This window comes from Ovis canadensis, chromosome 3 (genome assembly GCF_042477335.2).
Source record: "Ovis canadensis isolate MfBH-ARS-UI-01 breed Bighorn chromosome 3, ARS-UI_OviCan_v2, whole genome shotgun sequence".
Classification (NCBI taxonomy): Eukaryota; Metazoa; Chordata; class Mammalia; order Artiodactyla; family Bovidae; genus Ovis; species Ovis canadensis.
In genome coordinates, this window is record NC_091247.1 from 224249300 (window position 1) to 224271338 (window position 22039).

The following is a 22039-nucleotide window of genomic DNA, read 5'->3' on the forward strand; positions in this document are numbered from 1 at the left end:
CGCTGGGGCTTTGTGTGGCTGTGCTCCGGCTTTCTCAATTTGTGCTGAGTGGGGGCACTCCAACTCATTGCAGTGGCTTCTCATGTCGCAGGACATGGGCTCTAAGGTGCTTAGGCTTCAGCAGTTGTGGCTTAGTGGTTGTGGTACAGGGGCTTAGCTGTTCCATGGCACGTGGGATCTTCCCAGACCAGGGATCGAACCGGTTTCCCATGCATTGCAAGGTGGATTCTTAACCACTGGACCACCAGGGAAGCCCCTACAATTTTTGAAGTGAGTTGACAGACAACACTTAAAAGTTGAGAGGTCGTACAAAAATGTCTTAATTTGTCACTTGTTCTAAATTCAAGATATGGTAACACGGCATTCAAACTGGCTATTGTTTCAGTTGAATAGCAACTGTTCCCTGTAGACAGGGCCTGTGCTCTCTGGTTCCAAGCTTCCTAAACTCCCTATTGTCCCCCATACACTGAGGCCCAGTGCCACATACCAGTAACCATCATGTTTGGGCTGCTCTTCTTACATCCCTCCCATGTTTTTTTTTTTTCCTGCACCATGAGGCATGCAGGATGATCCCCGAGCGGGGATTGAACTGTGCCCCCAGCAATGGAAGGGTGGAGTCTTAACCATTGGACCACCAGGGAAGTCCCATCTCTCCCCTTAAAAAAAAAAAAATTTATTTGGCTGTGTTGGTTCTTAGTTGGAGCATACAGGATCTTTCGCTGCGGCACACAGGCTAAGTGAGGGCACAGTACTTGTGGCGCGAGGCATGTGGGCTCTTAGTTCTCTGACCAGGGATCAAACCTGTGTCCCCTGAACTGGAAGGCAGATTAACCACTGGACCTCCAATAAAGTCTCCCATCCCTCCCTTTTAATCACTTATATTACTCACCCAGACTCCTGTATTTGTGAGTACTTTTTCTAGGTGTTTTTTTTTTTTTAAGAACAGAATAGATTGGAAAATACTGTACACACAGTAAATACTTCAGGAAATGTTGGTTTCTGTTATACATATGTACCAGGCGTGAAAACAGTCCAAGTGAGAGATTGTTGTAGGGTATGGTGCATCTGGCAGCATTCATGTTGGGAGCTTAGAAAAGGTACAGAGTTGGCTGGATAATGTGACAGTGCAATGGTATTTCAAACAAAGGAAATGGAGAGCCAAAAAGATGCGCTATGTGTGAGGAATTCCCTCTATGAATAGAAGAAAACCTGAGGGGTAGGGAAAAAGGGGAACCATGTGGAAGACCTTCAATGCTAGGACTTAAATGCTTATCTATGAAGTAGAGGCCCTTTGTAAGAACTACCATTGAAAAAAGTAAAGCCTTCCCGGTAAAGGTCAGACATTTACCAGGTCAAATTTAATCCTTACAAACCAAAGTGGGAGGCATTAATGTCCTTATGTAATAGATAAGAAAAAAAATGTCCCCAGTACAAAGATCAGTATCACATCAGAATTCAAATACAGGGCGGATAATAAAGCCAATGCATTTCTCATTACACTTTTTTTTTTAGCAAGAGCAATGTGTGATGTTTAAAGGAGATTAAATTACCATATGTGTACCAAGCATATTTGAGAAGCTAGAAGCAAGACACTCAAAACACTGAATACTTACAGTAATCATAAACCTGGGAAATGAAATGGCTTTCTTACTGAACTATAATGAATTTAGTTATTTCAACTAGACTTGTGTAAGTAGTGTCTATTTCAACAAATGAGAAAAACAGTAATTTTTAAGACCATTCTGTTTTTTTGTGGCCATACAGTTGGCTGAGATTATTATTCTAATTATTTCCAAAGAACTATATACAATTGGAGGTTAAAATTCAGTTTGTAAGCAATATTTTCTCAACAGAGAATACTGTCATTATTCTGAGTTTTAAAACTGAAAAAGATTTATTCTACGGTCCAAGGTAGACAATAATTAAGGACTTGAATTTGAACACTGTTTATTTAAGATGGTCTTTAAAAAAAATTTTTTTTTGGCTGCTCCAGCGCTTAGTTGCATTAGGAAGGATTTTCAATATTCATGGGCATTTGGGCCCTAGTTTCCTGACCAGGGATTGAACCCAGGCCCTTTGCATTGGAAACACAGTGTCTTAAGCCACCAGAGAAGTTCTTAACTTACTCATATCCTTCTCTTGGCCTCAAACAAATGGAGAACGGGATTGTGAAATTAGGTGACACAGGAACAGCGTTCAGCAGAATTCACTGGGCTGAGATTGAACTTGCCTGTCACTGATCAGTATGGAAATCTCACTGGGCATTAAATTTTAAGCTCCCTTGCAAGAACTTTTAGAGGCATGCACACTGACGCTCACACAACACAGTAAGGTGGTATTTTGCTAAAACTAAGCAGTAGCTTTTCAAATACTTGTAGATCCACGATGTTACATGGACCAAGGTGGTCAATAAGTCTTTTTTTGGCGGGGGGCAAACCTCAAGGCATGTGGGATCTTTTCTCTGACCAGGGATCAAACCAGAGTCCCCTGCATTGGAGTTTTAACAGCTGGATTGCCAGCAAAGTCCCAATGAACAAATTTCATAAATTGTTTAGTAAAACAAAACATTATGACTTAATATTACATGTTAAAACTAAAGTTAGTTAGAATCAGTGACAGATTCTAGTTATAATCTGGATTATCTGGTGTCTACAACTTTTGATATACCATAACCCTCACCTGATGCTTTAAAACTGCTCAGAGCTCCCCAAACACATCACCCTGTCCAAACTGTTTCCCCCACAAAAATGTGGATTATCAGCAGACCCCGTCCCCTATGCTGGGAGGTTCCAATGTGGCCTTCAAAGCCCAGTTTATTACTTGGTTTCTATGACTTCGATTATTCATTCAACACTGAGTACCTGCTACATGCTGGACACAACAGACTTGTTGCCTGCCATCATGGAACACAGCCTTATAGATGATAGTATCACCAAATGCTAGAAAAAAAATGCTCATGGTGATATGTACGAGTATGACAAGAGGGACTTTGATTGGGGGTTGAATGAGGCATCTTTAAGGAAATACTTAGCTAAGGTCTGAAGGATGAGTAGGAGTTAGCTGAGCAGAAGCAGAACAGAGTTTTACAGGTAAAAAGAACAGAAGCAGGAGGGAAAGCAGCCATTTGAGGAACTGAAAGGAGTCCTCACGACAGTCCTATGGCTATGAACTTCCTCTAGCCTTCCTGAGGTGCCTCTCGCTAGGCCCTTGCTTTGTGCAGCCCGAGTTGCACTGAGCTGTTTCTGTTAAGCTCAGTCACTAAATTCCTTGAAGGCAGAGATTATCCTAATTCTGTTTTGGACATTCAATACATCACAAATAAGCAAGTATACATTCAACACAAAACTCCAACAGATGTCAGAAGACTCATCTCTTCCTTTAGCTCTGCCACTAAGTTGCAATGTGACCTTGGGCCAGGTCCCTGGATCCTGCAGGACTTAGAAGCTCTTTCAAATCCATTATCTTAAAGGCTTACTTGACTGGAAGTCTCCGGTTATGAATATGCCTTCTCCGGATAACTTATTGCCTCTAGCAGACAAAAAGTACAGATGGTTAAGTTAGGGTAGGATACATCTAAAGTTAATTTTACTTAAATCACACATCCGTTCACATCCTTTTTTTTTGGCCACACCCACAGCATGTGGAATCTTATTTCCCTGACCAGGAATTGAACCCACACCCCCTGCACTGGACCACCAGGGTGGTCCCTCCCTTACATCCTGAATGTGAGTATATATATGTACTTTACGAAAAAAAGTCAATCAAGTTCAGTCTTCCTAACTCATTGATTTGAATACGTTTTGTCTCACTCCCTTCACCATTACTGGAAGCCACCTCTTCAGTTCAAAATTCAAGTTGGGCAGGAAGGAAAAAGCGATGTTTCTAAAAATAACTTCGATTTACTTATCATAAAAGGCATGAGTGGTTTTGAATTACAGTAGTAATAAGAGAACAAGGTGCTTAGTTAATCCCAATACCTCTATTTTGAATCACAAATTTCTAGGTGACTAAAATTCCTAGTTAAAATTAAATTGGGAAGGGGCTGAAAACCAGAAAATAAACACCTACTTTATTAATATAACAGCAAGAAAAAGGGTTTCCAATTTTTTAGAACAAAAATAACATGAACCAGCACCACCTGGTAAAGGTTACAAGATGAAATGCCCACATTTATTGTTCTGCTGGCCCCCCCCAACACTGCAGATATTAGGACAACTGCCATCAGAGATTCTCTAAGAACACGCTTTTCACTGCAGGTAGCTTCACAGCTGGCTCTTCAAATAGAAGACGGAAATGACATATTATTTCTATGTCTAAATAAATGACATATATTTAGAAGCTTTTGGTATGAAGAAATTCTTGATGTGGATAACACATCCTTGCTTCTAGAATTTAAGGAATACCATGAACTAATCTATCAATTTTTCTGATATAGTCTGCCAGAGTGCTCTGCGAAGAATCTTTCTTCCATTCCTACCAGGTCCAGGTGAGAGGAGACAGTGGTAAGGTGCCCTGTGCTAACAGGCAGATTCAGGTGATGCTCTGCGCTCCGCTTCCTTTCTGCTGGCAGTGGTAGGCATTTCTTTCGGCAGCTGCAGCAGTTTGATGGGGGGAAGAGGCAGCCCACCAATCACCTCTTCTTGAAGCCATATTTTTTGCGTTCATAGAAGAGATCTGTCTTAGAGCTTCCCAAATTGACAATCTTTGGGCAACCATCTCTCTGGAAAACAGAAAAGTTGTTAAAAGTCTCTGAGCTTGACTTGAAAGGAATCTAAGATAAAAATCTGGGCTTCCCTTGTGGCTCAGCTGGTAAAGAATCTGCCTGCAACGCGGGAGGCCTGGCTTCGATACCTGGGTTGGGAAGATCCTCTGGAGAAGGGCAAGGCTCCCACTCCAATATACTGGCCTGGAGAATTCCACAGACTGTATAGTCCATGGGGCTGCAAAGAGTCAGATGTGACTGAGTGACTTTCACACTAAAATAAAAATAACTTTTGGATTAATGGTTCAGCCATTCATCTTACCAGTTCAGTTATCCTATTTGATCAATCAAGTATTTATTAAGCACCTAGAATTTGCCATCTATCCAGTAGCCTGCACTTAGAATGCTGGATTCTTAGCCCACTTCTGTTGCTAATATGATATAGTGGAGGCAAAATCTTAAACACTTTAAGGTGAACTTCCCTGATAGCCCAATGGCTAAGGCTGTGCTTCCAATGAATCGAGCATGGGTTTGATCCCTGGTTGGGGAACTAAGATCCCACATGATGTGTGGCCCCCAAAAATAAACAAAACTCTTTAAGGTGTTCAAAGGATTTTCTCCAAGTGAGAGCTAGGAAATGGTAACAATCATCTACAGATCAAGCTCTTCAGCTTTCTTTCACCATCCCAAGAAAGGAGAGAATACCAAGGGAAAAAAACTGAAGACTTTAGGAAATAGTACCTTATATTTTAAGTATCATAGGAGAATACTAAGTTTGATGTGTCCTTATTAATTCACTTGCCACACGGTCTTGGGAGAAGAGTGCTCCTGTGCTAGAGATCGCTGTTGACAGTCCATACTCTGATTTGCAATGTCAGGCTCCCCTGGCCATTTTGTAAGCTTGAGTGGTTTCAGTGAAGCCCCTGGGAAACTGTGTTTTGCAGGGATGATGGCTCCATCAGTTGATTTGGGATGATGGGAAGAAAACTAGGGGAATTACTACCTGAAGAAGCCTTCCTAGATCTGATGATTTTATTAAATGTCCATGTCAAAGGTAGTTGCTTGACATTGGGCTATGGAATGAATGAATGAATGACTCCAGTCCTCAGACAACTTACTTCTAATTCAGCTGATTTCTTTTTTGGGGGACTGATACCAACACTGTAAAAAGCCACATGGTTATGTGGCTCTTCCAGTGGTTAAGAGCCCGCCTTGCAATGCAGTGGACACTGGTCTGATCTCTGATCCGAGAAGAACCCCCATGCTGGGTGAGAACTAAGCCCCTGCATTACAGCCATTGATGCCTGGCACCTGGAGCCTGTGTGAAGCCACACAGAGAAGCCACTGCAAGGAAAAGCCCACGCACCACAACGCAAAGCAGGTCCTACTTGCTGCAGCAAGAGAAAGCCTGTGCACAGCAGAAAGACCCAGCATAGCCAAAAATAAACTAAAACACAAACAAAAGTAATGGAAAACCTCAAGAACTTTTTGATCAATCCAGTACCATGTATTACATTGAGAACTACCGTCTGTGGAGCTCAGTGTGCTGAGGGAGCCAGGCTGTGGGGAGCCCAGCCCCACCAGTGCTAGGTGCTAGGTGAGCTCAAGTAAGCCACGTAATCTGTACTGGGAATCTTGGTACAAATGTCAGAAGAACTGCCTCTCCTGACCCAAGATAGCCTGCTACTAGACACAAGAGTGCTCGAAGCCCTTTAGGGATGCTATGAGATTCTGCAGTATGACGACAGCCTGTTCAGGTTTACTATGCCTCACTGACTTGCATGACTGGGCAAGCCACTTCTGTCTGGATTCATATCCAACTATAAAATAAGATGACTGGTTCAGGTCAATGTTTACAAACTGTATTTATAGAGCCCTAGAGTCCTGAGAGGTGCCAGGTGACTGCAGGACTCATCCCCTGATCTGTACAGCTATGTTCTCACTCATATTACGAATGTAGGCTCGGGAGACAGCCCACCTGAATTCTGAGAAGTTATTACCCTCTTTATGTCTCTTTTTAGTCATATTATTAAATTACTACAATGGTAGAACCTACCTTACAGAGTTAAGAATCAATAAATGTACTTAGAACAACACCTGGCATATAGCCAGCCTTTAATAAATTATAAGAAATTGCCCAAAACAAATAGCAGCAATTTCATAATGGTCCAACCTAACACACCCACGGCTTCTTTGAAGATAGAACTCCACGTGTTAAAAAGTTGAAAAAAACATCGGAAAACCAATGTTTTAGATTAGCTCTTTGGTTTTTATGGCATTTTCTCACTGACATAAATTTCCTATTTTCTTGCCTAAACTCCTGTTTTTATTTTCTACATGTCCTGTGGGTCTAGTGGTTGTTCCCAAATTCTAACAATACTGTGAAAAGTGAGGATGTGTGCACTGGCTGGCTTTTGTAAATGTGCCTGTGAATGGAGACCATGAAAACGACGTTTAAGAAAACCTCAAGGACGGTACAGAGTATTCGTGAGCTGAGCTAGGGAGTATATTAAAAACAACCTGCAAATGTCTGCCTGGTGCCAGTAGCTCTTTTAGCAACTGTATGCCTGATACAAATTTCAGCCTTTCTCAGTCCTCCCAGAGGGTAACAAATTTCCCCATTGTGAGCATAGGGAGCTTTTATTTTAGGCAGCTACAGCTTGAATTGAGTGTACACGTTGCATGGCCACTTAATTTCTATAATTTCACACACAAAAAAGTAGACACTAGACTGCCAAATGCTTCTTTCCATTATACTAAATATGTCTGTGAAAACATCCCCATGTGTGCATGCTAAGTCAGTTCAGTTGTGTCCAACTCTATGTGACCCCATGGACTGTAACCTGCCAGGCTCCTCTCTCCATGGGATTCTCCAGGCAAGAATACTGGAGTGGGTTGCCGGGCCCTCCTCCAGGGGATCTTTCTGACCCATGGATTGAACTGAGTCTCTTATGTCTCCTGCATAGGCAGGCAGGTTCTTTACCACTTTAGGGAAGCCCCTAAAACATCCCCAGAAGCCTAAGGTGGGCTCCATTACCAACCACCAAGGAGAATTCAATGCCTATGGATTTCCTTCCTGAGGAGGGCTGAACGTCAAGTCCATTTCTATGGCACGAAAGCAAGCTACAAAAATTACCCCGGACCTGGTGAAAATCCAGGACTTTATAAAGTAATACTTAAAAAACCAACACTGATTATGTACCAAAATATAACATACCATGGGGAAATGCGTACAGAACCAAAATGCAGGAAAAGGCAATTTACAAATTTTGAGATCAGAAACAGGATTATAGAAAATGGGTCCACACGTCCGTTTCTTATCATCAGTAGCAAAGAATTACCAACAGCAGGCAAGGCCTGCTTGATTAACAGAAACTAGAAGATGAAACACTGATTCTTCCAGCAACTGTTTAATGAATACCTACAAGGTAAAAACCAGACTGTACACTGGTTTGAGATCTTAACAAGGGCATCACATTTTCTATTTGAAACTTGAAGCTCTCAGTAATGTATCCAGGAGGTAAAAGGGATTACTACTACCCTTTGTGGGCTGGGGGTCAGGGTGAGATTTCCTCAAAGCCACACACAGTATCTTAGTAGCAAAGCCAAGACCTGAATTTGGGCTTTCTACCTCCTACTCTGGTGTTTTTTGTAACAGAGCTTCCTGGAGGCAAACCCCAAAACTTTCACAAGGTTTAGGCAGTTGCAGAGAAGGGTAACTTGTGAATTACCTTTGAAAATTATCACATATCTTTTCTATATATCTAACTGCTCTGCAGTTTACTTAAATGGGGAGAAGCGAATGGTAGACGTAGCATGAGACAGAGAGGTGCATCCTTAACCATCTTGAGAAGAGAAATATGATGAGTGTTTAGGGTAAGTGCTTTGAGTTAGTTGATGCATCTTCAATAAGGATGAAAACATCTTTGACATTACAGTGGTGTGTGATCTGAAGCTCACCCTTACCCAACAAAATCTTATCCAACTTTAATTCCTCTTGTTGTGGAGAAAATGTAAATAAAGTTTTTTGGCATTTGAGATCTTAGTTCCTCAACCAGGGATCAAATCTGTGTCCCCTACAGTGGAAGCACAAAGTCTTAACCACTGGACCACCAGGGAATTCCCAAGAAAATTTAATTTGGATTTTAACCTTTCTCCTTTAGTGGAGGGGCGATAATGAAAAACAACCACCACCCCCTCCCCCCCCAAAAAGAAAGAAAGAAAGAAAAACAACCACCAAAAAAAAAAGGCTGAGAAAGAGTTACAGAGACCTGGGTTCTAATCCCATATCTGCCATTTATTCATCATGTGACCTTGGGCCAAATCTGCCTTTAGGCCATTCACTTCCTCATCTGTATCATGCACAACTTTTAGACAAGAAAGACCAGCACAGTACCTGGCATGCAGCAAGAGCTCCAAAAATACTAGTTGCTATTTTTCTTGTTATCGGGTTGGGAGAGTTGCGGAAAATGGTTAAGTAAAAGGAGTCAAGGGTACAGGGAGATCAGTAAGATGCCACATTATAAGAAACCACAAATTGGTCCTTTGGCAGCAGTGCCCACAGATATTGTCCCTGACCCCCGAGTATTCTCGAGGCTTTGAAAAAACTAGGGAACACCTAACTTAGCTTACTGGGCTAATTCTCTTATAAACTATGGAAGTGGCTGGAAGAGAGCAGTAAGAGGGGTTGCTTTGGCTGTAGGAAGATTTGTGTGTAGGGAAGTCTTGGGCACTTAATCTACATCATGATCTGTAAGGCTGAGAGGCTGGATCATGTCACTGGACTGTTTTGTGTTCCTTGGAAACTATTGCTGAGTAAATGCGAGCTAGATGCCATCTCAAATATCCTCAGAACATTCCTGTATAATGTGAAGTAAGGGAAGTGGCGACATCTAGAATGAGGCACAAGGATCCGGAGAGATCAGGTCACCTGCCACATGCAGACGAATCAGACAGCAATTAACCTTTATTAAGTACTCTCTGGCTGTAAGTGTATCAGATAAGAACTCCAGCTACAGTCATGGAAAATTCAAGAAAGTGTTGTCCTTAATAGATTCTTTGGTTAGTTTTAGCTAGTTTAAGACTTGCTTGTACTGTTTTTCACTGATATTGTCTCACCATGGTATAGACTGTAATCATCCAACACCTACTGTGTACCAGACGCTCTCTAGCAGGAGCTCCTACAGATGATTTACAGGAGCAGCACAAAAATGTGGACCAGACTTACACTATATGCCGGGACTATACCAAGAGCTGGGGCTTCCCAGGTGGCTCAGGGAGATCCTCTGGAGAAGGAAATGGCAACCACCCCAGTATTCTTGCCTGGGAAATCCTATGGGCAGAGGAGCCTGGTGGCGGGGCTACAGTCTACGGGGTCGCAAAAGAGTTAGACACAACTTAGTGAACTAAACAGCAGCAGCATACCAAGAGCTAGAGAAAAAGGAAGACATGAGCAGGGTATGATTTGACAGTCAAAGACAAACGCAAATCAGAGTTTAGGATAAGAGAATGTTCAAATCGGGGACATCCCTGGTAGCCCAGTGTTTAAAAATGCAGGGGACATGGGTTTGATCCTTGGTCAGGGAACCTAGATCCCATACCTTGGAGCAAGTAACCCTGCACACCACAAGACCCAGAGCAGCCCCCCAAAAGAGAGAGAACGTTCAAATCACCAACTGAAATTATGTTTCTGGTACTTTATCTACGATCGTTCTCACTTCCCTAAATAACAGAAGACTTTACTGGTGTGAAAAATAGGTTTATCTGCTCTAATATGTCCCACTTATTAGAGGTAGACAAAATCTAACTGCAAAGATTCTGAGGTAGCTGAATCGTCTCTCTTCAACACAGGCACATCACAGACTTATGAAAGGACACCACAAGGTTTAGTCAGAAAGCTTGGGACTTGACACTTATTAGCTGGGAGAGGGGCTGTAAAATGGGGATAATAATACCCCCTAATTAACAAAGCTATTGAAGAATAAGGGAGATAAGATCTATATAGAAGGGGGATCTTCCTGACCCAGGGATTGAGCCTGTGATGAACCCGAGTCTCTCACACTGCAGGCAGATTCTTTACCATCTGAGCGAACTGGGAAGCCCTATATATATATATTTAATTATCTACTATTTGTAAAAGGGAATATAAAGAATTATTTATCTTTTGGGAATTCGCTGGCAGTTCAGTGGTTAGGATTCTGCATTTCCACTGCAGGGGGCCTGGGTTCCACCCCTGGTTGGGGAACTAAGATCCCCAAAGCTGCCCAGCATGGCCAAAGAATTTCTTATTTCTTTTTTGCCTTATGTCTTATCCTAGATTAGGTAACCAGATACCTCATATTAGCCTATTGTTACTGTATCACACTTTGTTTTACTGTCATAAGAACAGAAGGTGATTCATGGGTTGTCCTCCTCTCCTCCAAGAAACCTGTTTTTGGTACAGATCTATAACTCTCTATTGTATCCTGGCAACTGGCTCAATTGCATTTGCCAGCATACAATGTTAAGGGGAAAAAAACGTCCAAACAGAATCCCAAGCAATTCTGAAAAATCAAAGCAAAAGTATTCTCTAGCTACTCAGAGCTGAAATCAACTTGAATAGTCCCAAATTCAGAAGTCAATACATCCACCTGAACAGTCCTTAATGATAATAAAGAGAATTACTGAATGGCTATTATACACCTTGCACCATGCAAGGACTTAAAAATGCAGAATATTGGGAGTTTCCTGATGGCCTAATGGTTATGATTCTGGGTTTTCACTGCTGTGGCCAGGGTTCAAGATCCTGTAAGCTATGTGGCACAGTTAAAAAAAAAAAAAAAGATATTGTTTGTGAATAAAAATGAGAGAGACATCAAAGGAATAGAGGGCTTTCGAAATTGCCAGTGTTGACCAAAATTTGCTTCTCTTGCACTTTTGTCCTTGATACAAAATAACTGCCTTTTGTTGGGCTACACCCAGTTTGGCTCACAGACACTGAAGAAATTATAACCTAGATGACTAAATGAACATATTCATCCACGGACCATACAGTTTGCTGTGGATGGCAAAGTGATACTAAACACAAGGGAAAATCAGATGAAAAGCTTCCTATATATACTCACATCTTTCTCCTGGATGGTGCATTCCTTACAATAATAGGCATCTGAAACTCCAGGGCCTCCACAGATCACACAGCGTCCCTGGTAAGAGCCATAGTTACACTCGTCGCATATGCGCACCAGAGTGCAAGGACGCACATAGGAGTCACAGATCACACACTTGCCATCACCTATAAGAAGAGAATGGAGTTACACCCATGTGCAAATACCTCAAGTCCTTTGCCCTCCTCCCGCTATGGGGACTACACCAGTCTCCTAACAGTGACTTGAGGACCCTCTACTTTGGCATCACAAAACCTGACTTACCTCGTGTCCATCTCAATCGCTACAACACAAAGGAAAAGTTAATCAACTACTGGGTAAAGACCTTAGAGGAGCACCTGGTAGATACGTCTATATAAATTAGTTGGCAGAACGCTGTATATGTCGATGGGGTCATGCTACCTCTGGTCCAAAGCTAAAGATTCTCTCAAAACCTAGTGTCTAAAACGTGCAAGCTGGAGTGAGGGTGGTGGCCTTTAGTTGCAGCCTGGCACTGTGTTGACATTCTTTGGGTCACGTCTACTCCAAGTCCTCCTAGTGCCACCGCTGAAAATGCTCGTTTGCTTGCTCTACAGAAACTGAGTGGGCCAGGTGGGCTAATTGGGGAGGCGTGTTCCACTCACACTTTTCACACAGTCTTCCAATGGCTGCAAGATAAAAGACGGTAAAGAGCACAATTAGGATTAAAGTTTTGACGAAGAGGGGACAAACATCTTCGAGCTTGCGGTGGAGACAGGAGCAGCGACTGCAGTGAGCCCTGAGGGGATCTATCCATCTTATCCTCTTAAACTTCAATCCGAACCAAATCCAGAGCCTCCTGAAGCCCCTCACAGGTCCTGCGCAAACTAAGAATTTCTCCCAGCCCCATTCCGGCAGCCTGCCTCCGGCTCCCAGCACGCGAGCCCCCGCCCTCTTTTCATCAAGAGACCGCAAACGCGCGCGCTCCTGCACTTTCAACCTAGAGGCGGGAAACGTGGCGCCTCCCGGGCAAGACCCTAAGCAAGTGACGGGAACCCCGGACCTCTTAGGTCCTAATACCATTCCCACCAAGAGAGCCGGGGGCAGAAGGCTGCCTCACCAACACCAGCCTGCTTGCGGCAAAAGATCAAGTCCGGGTGATGCTTAGCCATAGCTCCCTCTCAAACCACCGGAAGCTTACAGAACTTCCGTCCGACCTTTAACCTCCGTTGCTCCTGCCTCTTGGTCGCCGTGATTGGTTCTCTAGACGTCCGTCAGCGTTTATACGCTTTGCACCAAGCCCCGCTGGTTCTCGCGAGATCAAATTTCAAAGCCAGGTTTCCGTCCTAACGGGGGTCAGGTCCTGGCAGGTGTATGAAAGTTATTTAAAAAAAAAAATCACAATCTTTCCAGAACTAGAATGGGAGAGGCAAATTGCAAAGTACAAAGGTGAAATTTTCACTTCGATAAGACATCTCTTGCCCGGCATCTACTTCCTTAAGTGTTTTTTTGTAGTTTTGTCCTCTCCCCTTTCGAGTCCTCACTCGGGAACTCCGCCCAAGGCGCTCGCAGAAGTAGGCGCCTCGGCCGAAGCCCAGCCTTCACGAGGCCGCGTTTCTCTTCAGGCCACGCCCCCAGCCTGAAGGCTTTAAATACGCTGAGTGGCACGTCACTTTCAAGCGACCTCATCTTTGTCAGTGCACAAAATGGCGCCTTACAGCCTACTGGTGTCCCGGCTGCAGGTGAGCGAACTGAGGGCCCTCTGGGTTCGCGGGGGCGGGGTGCCTCCTCCTGTGATTGCGGCTGTGGGCGAGGCAAGACGAGGCAGGCCCGACCTCCGGCCGGCTTTTCGTGTACCTGTCCCTGTCGCGGGGCCAGCACCCACGCTCGCTCCTCCGGCGCCCGAGGTCAAGGCGTCCCTGGCTCTGTCAGCTCTCTCTCTGCTCTGTCCCCGCCCAGCTGGAAGCTTGGGTCTAAGAAGCGGCAGCTAGGTGAAGAGTGGAGGCACCTCTTTCTCGTTTTCGTGGACCTCACTTTCTACCCCATAGAGTTTTGTTTTCTGTTCCTCAAGGTGAGGACAAGGTGACTGGGGGGGCGCGGTGGTTGTCGAGCCCGCTAGGCCCAGAACCCGAAGGCCTCACTTCTCATCTCTCAGCAGCGGAGACTTGCTAGGCAAGTGCATCAATCGTTGTCAAACCCGAAGTCTGGAGAAAAAAACTATATTCCATCTTGAGGGGATCCTGCAGAACATACAGCCAAGAGTTCGAGGGGACCTTCCGTCCCCAGCCGTAGTAATTAGTAATGATAACAGTAGTCTCACCTTTGCACAGATTGCAAGACCATTCCTCATCATATCGCTTAATTTATATGATCATTTGGTAGGATGATTATTCTCATTTGATAGGTGATGAAACTGCTAGGTAAAAGTTCCTGCTCTGAGTGTTACCCAAGTGCTGTGGCGTTAGCATCTGCCCTACTACCCCGCTGTTCTCTTTGTTCCTGTCACCCTGCCCTCAGAACTTTTTGAGCCAGAGTGTGATCCTGGAGCTGACATTTGTATTTGTGAGAGTACCAGAATGGAGTATTTTGAGCCCACTTTCAATTGCTTTTCAATTACTAGATGGGGTGGTAAAAGAATCAACAGTTTGACCTTGACAGTCCTGTTATGAACCATCTAGAAAATTGACTGTGACTGCCAGATGGCTTTTTCACTCCTAACTTGACAACCCTAGGAAGGTGGTGTTACACACAAAGGTTCAATGTCAAGCGTGTATTTTAATAAAAATAAAGGAAGCAAGCATTTGTGGACATTCTGTGCAACTTTTTACATTTAACCTGTGCATCTACTTTGGATCAAGTAGCCAACTCTGCTTACAGGTTTGAAGAAGATGTACTGTACCCTCAAAAAGTTTTGTGTTACCAGAAGTTATTTATTAAGTCACATTGCTTAAATTTAAACCTTTTAAAGTGAAGTCCTCATTTATGTTATTTATACTTACGGTCTCTCAGTTCTGGCAGAAACGGGATTTGGCGTAATTGTCTCTTTAGGTACTTTGATTCTCCAGGTTAACAACGTGAAATAGTTGTTTCTTCCTGATCCTGCTGTCACATGATCTAGTGAGGTTATATAAGGTTGTTTGATAAGGTGAATTATTACAGATTTGTTGAGCTTGGAAGAAAGAACTGATATCACAAAGAATCTTGGAAAGCATGAGCATTAGATGCGCATAGGAAGAGAGCTGAACTCTTCCATGTTAACCCATATGCTAACCCATCTAAGTGACCTTGAACTCGGAAACTGGATCCCAGTTTCTTCCATCTGTCGTTTGGAAATTATGTTCATTGACAAACGTTTAGTGAGTACTTGGTGATCAGTTTCCATTCATATTGTTACAATAATTGTTACAAAGCAATGAGAAAGAATATATTTGTTTATGGTCATCATGTTGTCCACCTTCTTCTTTTATAGATAGACACTCCAAGACCTTGAGAGCCTGGGTCTCCTTGTTTCTGCATTTAGCTAAGATGAATGAACAGCATTGTACCACACTGTCTGCTATTAGCCAGGCTGTCTTAAGTAATGGCCAGCTTCCACTGTTCTCTAAAAAGTTGGTAAATTTACCTCTTTTATGTTTAGCTACATTTGAGAAGTGATGGTACTACCTTAGTTGTTGTATGACAGAACCCTGTCCATGCATGCAGTTTATTTACCGCATATTAACTGAGTACCCTCTGCTTCCTCCGGAGACAACGAGAAGCAGAAAGAGCAGACAATTCCTGTTCTCATGGAACTTCCACTATATTCTAACATATTCTACTGCAGAGGATCTTGGAGATCTTTCTCAGCTGAAGTATTTTGGGCAGACCTTGATTGAACCTTGACTGGACCAAAGGTGATGGCAATTACTACTACCACTAAGAGCAGCTAACATTTAACTTAACTGTGTGCCAGTAGCCTCGCATGACCCTGTGAGATATCACAGATTTATTAACCCTGTGTTATAGATGAAGAAATAGGAGCAGAGCAGAAACACAGTGTAATGGCTAAGAGTGTAGATTCTGGCATCCACTGTCTTACTTTAATGCTGACTCTGAGACGCACTAGCTGTGGCTTTGGGCAAGTTACTTCCCCTCTCTGTGCCTGTTCCTTACCTGTAAGATATGGATAATAGTACATCTGTTTTATCTAGTAATCATAGTTGCAAAGTACTTAGAACCCTCGTTGTCGTGTCGTGAAGTCGCTCAGTCGTGTCCAACTCTTTGCAGCCCCATGGACTGTAGCCTACCAGGCTCCTCCCTCCATGGGATTCTCCAGGCAAGAGTACTGGAGTGGGTTGCCATTTCCTTCTCCAGGGGATCTTCCCAACCCAGGGATTGAACCCAGGTCTCCTGCATTCCAGGCAGACGCTTTAACTTCTGAGCCACCAGGGAAGCCCACTTAGAACCCTGCTTGCATCTAAAAGAGCTATATAAGTATTTGTTGCTTAAATTAAAATAAGCTTGTCTAGGGCCTTATCACTAGTTGTTAGTGGATGTGCTTTGAATCTGGTACTTTCTGACTCACAAGCTTGAGGTCCCAGCACCTGCACCATACCACTGGTTCCCTTTGCCATCAAGACTCAGCCTGTCAAACAGGGTACCATTAATGGTCAATAACCAGAGAACAGTGCTCCACAAAGGTTTGTATTGTTTGATACCTGCTACCAGGTAGAAAGATAGAAATAAAGTGTAGGAAATGGAAGTGAAATTTTTGAAAAACCATGTCTATTCTCCAGTTTTTAAAATTAACTTTCGTGTAAATGACCATGGATCGAAAATAAAAGGGGGTGGACACTTCCAGATACATTTTAGTCTTTGGTTTTGCCTTGAGATACTGGGATGCTGAGTTCTCACCATGTGACCTTGCGGAAGTTATGTAACTTCTTGCATGTAAATCTGAAGAGTCTGTTAACTACAAAGAAATCTGACACATTTGCAGGTGTTAAAAGTGCCTCTGTAAAGTGCCACGTTAAAAACAAAAATCTTGCTTTGAATTGGGAAATACATCGTTCTGGTTCCCTATTCACTGTGGTACCTTCTCAGGTGACCAGTAGTTAGTTGTTGGTTTGAATTAAGTGAATGGATGAACAGATGAGTAAACTTCCAATCTGAAATTTGGGCAGAGTGAGTAGAATCTTGAGGATGAGGGGAGCACACCATTGCCTTTTGAACAGCCTGTTCCTAAAACATTTATTGAACACTTACTATGTGCCTATCTCTATTCTGGGCTTCCCTTGTGGCTCAGCTGGTAGAGAATCCGCCTGCAATGTGGGAGACCTGGGTTTGATCCCTGGGTTGGGAAGATCCCCTTGGAGAAGGGAAAGGCTACCCACTCCAGTATTCTGGCCTGGAGAATTCCATGGACTATATAGTCCATGGGGTTGCAGAGTCGCACAAGACTGAGCAACTTTCACTTCACATTTAATTGTTAGGGGCTTCCCTGGTGGCTCAGAGGTTAAAGCGTCTGCCTGGAATGCAGGAGACCCGGGTTCGATCCCTGGGTTGGGAGGATTCGCTGGAGAAGGAAATGACAACCCACCCCAGTACTCTTAGCTGGAGAATCCCTACAGTCCATGGGGTCGCAGAGTCGGACACGACTGAGTGACTTCACGACACGATCTCTATTTTACACTGAGAGAGTAATGATCAACAGGAATAGTGGGGCTTGTATTGTAGTTCTGGGGAGACAAACAAGTGGGCAAGAAAATTCAGCTGTGAAGTAAGACAATGAAGATACAGGATAGTGTGGTCAAGAGAGTAGAGGTGAGGTTGTGGCATAGCTTTTGACTGGAGTGGTTGGGGAAGGCTTCTCAGAAGAGGTAGCATTTGAGCTGATTGATAAGAAGACAGCCCTTCAGGATTTTGGGAAGGGCCCAAAGTAGGAGGGGAAGGAGCAGTATGTGCAAAGCACCTGAGACGGATCTGAGGATAAGAAATAAGGCCAGTGTGGCTGAGGTGATGTGAGGAAGGTCTGAGCAAGTGGCAGGAGCCAGGGTCCTGTTGGATCTGGTAAGGAAATTGGGTTTTACTCCAAGTGTAATGAAAATCCACTGGAAGATTTTAAATGGTGAGGTGACAGGATTTGATTTATAAGTGAGAGGGATCATTCAGGCTGTATGAGTACTGGTGCTTGAGCAGTCTTGTCTTCATCGGCCCTGGTGGTCTTTGACACCCCTTGTTTTCCCAGCATGTGGTTTGGAAAGCAGTGGTGGGCTCTGCGCCCCTCAGCATGAAGAAGAGGAGGGACTGCAGGGCGGCTGCATTGGGGGAGGGGGGCGGGGAGAACTGGATGAAAGTTGTCAAAAGGTGCAAAGGTTTATAGTTATAACTAAGTACTAGGGATGTAATGTACATGGTGAGTATAATTAACACCACTGTATGTTGTATATGAAAGTTGCCAAGAGTAAACTCTAAGAGTTTTCATCACAAGGAAAAAAGATATGTCTCCATTTATTTGATTTTGTATCTAAATGAGGTAGATGGATGTTCACTAAACTTAATGTGGTAATTATTTCATTGTGTAAGTAAAATCATTATGCTGTACACCTTAAAACCTACACAGCTATGTCAGTTATATCGATAAAACTAGGAGAAAACAATTTTTTAAATAAAAATAAAACGAAAAAAGGCAGCACATAGGATATCAGGAATCTTAGGAGACTTCCTCTAACCCATTCTTACCATGTGGCTTCAAGCAAGGCCTCAACCCCCTGTAGCTCTCTGGTTACACATCTGCAAAATGGGACAATTCATAGCTACCCTCTGATTGAGAAGGCTCCTGAAGACCTAGTAATGTTGGAAAGCTCTTTAAACACTTGGTTTTCCCTGGTGGTTCAGATGATAAAGAATCCACCTGCAATGCAAGAGACCCAGGTTCGATCCTTGGGTCAGGATGATCCCCGGGAGAAGGAAATGGCAACCCACTCCAGTATTCCTGCCTGGAGAATTCTATGGACAGAGGAGCCAGGTGGACTACAGTCCATTTTTAGAATGGTCCTGAAGACCTGGTAATATTTGGAAGGTTCTTTATGGACTATAAAGATTTTTGAATAGTTTCTAATGTTATTTTAAAAATAGGCCTTTTCTAATATTGAGACAAAGGACAGATTTTTTTTTTTTCCCTAGATTATTCTAGAATGAACCTGTGGAAGCTCTTCTTTATTTAGTGGATCCGAAAAGGCAGGGAGAATGATTTTTTCTTGGATTCATTGTGCAAAGCCTGGGTCAAAGGAAAAGGTAGCAACGTTGCTGTGTGGCCCTGGGAAAAGTAGCTAAGTTCCAGAGCCTCAGTTTCTTCATCTATAAAATGGACACTGTACCTTCTGTCTCTGGGCGATCGTGAGTATTAGGTGGGACTGTGTGTATGAAGTGTTTGGGGGAAGTTGACGCAGGATATATGGGCACTTGGTGAGAGTTAGTCTGTGTCTCCACTCCTCCAGATGGTCTGCAGCCCCCATTGCCCAGCGTTTATCTTCAACTCATATGTCTAAAAAGAGCCTTGGGACTTCCTTGGCGGTCCAGAGGTCAAGACTCTGTGCTTTCACTGCTCTGGGCCCGAATTCCGTCCCTGGTCCAGGAACTAAGATCCCGCACACTGTGAGGTACGGCCTAAAAAATAAAGAGTGGCTCTAGTGAAACTGCTTGCTCCTTCTGTAGTGGCCGTGGATACTGGGTGTGTAGTACTAGTGCAGGAAAATCTTTTGGGTATGGCTCTAAGAGAGTTGGGAGAAGAGGAGCAAATGAACACGGATTCCTGTTTTTTAATTTTCTAAGTTGAAGGGCAGCATTGAGAAGGCGAGCTCTAGAATAACATTTGCAGTATTTCCATCAATAAAGATTAAGTTCCTTGGGGAATTTAGGCCCAGTGAGGAGCATTTCTGTTTTCACCCAGCAGAAGTTGAGACAGTTTCTCAGTGGGAGCTTTAATTCTGTGGCCGGTTGTGGGGGGCCCAACGAGGCCTCAGGAGCTCCTTCAGCTCCTACACTTCTGTGCTCTGTTGCTGGGCACTTCACCTTCAGCTGGACACTGGTGTTACTGTTGTGTTGCCACTGCTCACTGAGAGAACTACAGAGCTTATTTAAAGGGCCTGGCCTGTGAATGAGCTTCTGTGCTGGTGAGGAAGAAACTGCGTCTTAGCAACTGTAATAGCTTGTGCTGAAGCGAGGAGGGTGGGGGCATGCTAGGTGGAGCTAAGTCCATGCCGGCCCGTCCTACTTGCTTGAGTGATGGCATGTTCAGTCTGCCCCACCGCACCCTTGGCACTTAGAAGATGCTGATACTGAGCTGTACTCGTCACTGAACTAGGTCTTGTTGGACAAACACTGCCTCACTTGACCTTCACAACAACCTAAGATGTAGGTGTCATCAGCCTTGCAGAGTTTCGGAAATTAACTAGTTTTAAATCTTTGTATGTGGCCAAGGAAAGGAGGGCTGGAGAAGTGAAACAGTTAAACAGACCCCAGTTGGTTAAATGGCCTGCCCAAGGTCACAACTAGTATGCAGCTGAGCCAGATTTTGACTGCAGAACTCAGGGTTTTTACCCTTCAGTCAAACTGTTTCCCCAGAGGACTCCCCTGAGTATAGCAAGTAGAAACTGGATCTCTGCAGAGTAGGCTAGATGGAGGGGACACAGTTCGGTTGGCTTCGTGTCCTGTTGGGATGTGGAGATGTTTGAGGCCGTGATTGCCTCCTGCCCCAAATACCAGCAGAGCTTGAGAGGCAGGGCCCAGAGATGTGGGTCAGCCTCACAGGCTGCCTGTCGAGCTTTCAGAGGAAACTATTGCCCCAGGATGGGCGGTAGGGGCCAGACCAGGGCTCAGAATTTATATGCAGTTCATGGTGTGCCTGGAGTCTGCTTCAGATGCCAGCAAAGGAGAATTAGGCAGATGAGTGAATATATCAGCTGACTTCTTAAAGGAACCCCTACTGCCTTGGACCCCATTTAGAGGCTGTGTCTTGGATAGACATGGCTCCCTCCCCCTTCCCAAGCCTCTGAAAAGGACTGCATCACTTTTGTGCCTGCCTGTTGCATAGCAACCAAGCTCATTGATTGCCTAGGGATAGGAGGGAGTTGTTAAGCTTGGGAGTCTTAGGAGGGTTGCCAGACATTCTCCTACCAGGAGTGGGAGACAGTTGTTAGAAGCAGCAGAGATGTGGAGAGATGACGCTTCTTAAGGAAGGTGCTGACTGACGTGCATTCCTGCATTGCTCACCTAGACAGAGCCTCACTTGAGGCTTCCCTGCCAGGAAGAGCTGGTTGCTAAGAGCTGTGAGGCTAAAGGCCATTGAGGGTTATGGTCAGAGGAACCAAGAGTCTTTCCCTTCCTGAGACCTTGAGGGCATCTTGCTGATGAAACGGGTGGCCTCCTGTGGTAGTGCGTTCCCCACTGCCAGAAAGGGTCTCTCAGGCATTCAGGGGCAGAATGGGTGGATAGATGGGACCTTTTCAATTCTGAGATGTGCTATCCTGGGGCTTGGGACCTGCTCTGGGGCTGGGAGGGACCTGCTTTGACAGCTGGGAGGGGGGCAGAGGGCATGGTCGGAAACAGCAGGTCATGTTCTTTCTCTTAACATGTAGGCAGGATGTATGTGAGAGGCAGCAACTCCTCCCAGGAGAAATGAGGAACAGCAGCTTACATTTATTGAATGCCTGCCAGGAACCCAGCTGCTGAGCTCTGTGTTTTCCATATATTTTTTCCTTAAAGAAGACTGTGTTTAAAAAAGCTCTCTTTCCTTCTCCCAGTTCTGGTTCCCAGAGGCAACCACTGATAGGAATTTTATATTTATCATTCCACACTTATTTTTTTCTGCTACATTTACAAACAATACATTGTTTCTGGGCTTCCCAGGTGGTGCTAGTGGTAAAGCCTTCTCCTGTCAGTGCAGGAGATGTGAGAGACCTGGGTTCGATTCCTGGGTCAGGAAGATCCCCTGGAGGAGGGCATGGCAACCCACTCCAGTATTCTTTCCTGGAGAATCCCATGGGCAGCGGAACCTGGTGGGCTACAGTCTGTAGGGTTGCAGAGTCAGATGCGAGGGAAGCGACTTAGCACACACATTGTTTCCAATCCTCACAAAACCTCTGCTCTTTTACACCAGTTTTACAGAAAAGGAAGCAGAGGCTCAGAGAAGTGAAGACTCTGGTCTGAGGCCCCACAGCTAGGGGAGCTGAGGTTCTGGGCCGGGCCCCTCCAGCTC

General features: G+C 44.3%; 2 protein-coding genes and 1 non-coding gene across 3 annotated transcripts in view; 2 read left to right on the top strand and 1 right to left on the bottom strand.

Annotated features, from left to right (window-relative positions):
* Positions 1 to 4043: 4043 nt before the first annotated feature.
* Positions 4044 to 13378, bottom strand: PHF5A (PHD finger protein 5A). Its single transcript, XM_069586113.1, has 4 exons — positions 12923 to 13378; positions 12468 to 12491; positions 11806 to 11972; positions 4044 to 4720 (listed from the first exon to the last, which is right to left on the bottom strand). The coding sequence occupies exons 1-4, from the start codon at positions 12972 to 12974 to the stop codon at positions 4631 to 4633; spliced, it is 333 nt and encodes a 110-aa protein (XP_069442214.1). The 5' UTR covers positions 12975 to 13378; the 3' UTR covers positions 4044 to 4630.
* The window catches only part of ACO2 (aconitase 2), a 45803-nt gene continuing 36977 nt past the window's right edge, over positions 13214 to 22039 (top strand). Inside the window, exon 1 of the mRNA XM_069586111.1 lies at positions 13214 to 13544. Within this exon, the coding sequence (XP_069442212.1) occupies positions 13509 to 13544 (36 nt within the window). The 5' untranslated portion in view covers positions 13214 to 13508. The remainder of the gene's footprint in view (positions 13545 to 22039) is intronic.
* TRNAS-GGA (transfer RNA serine (anticodon GGA)) lies at positions 17279 to 17350 on the top strand. Its single transcript has one exon. It is a non-coding gene; the product is annotated as a tRNA-Ser (tRNA).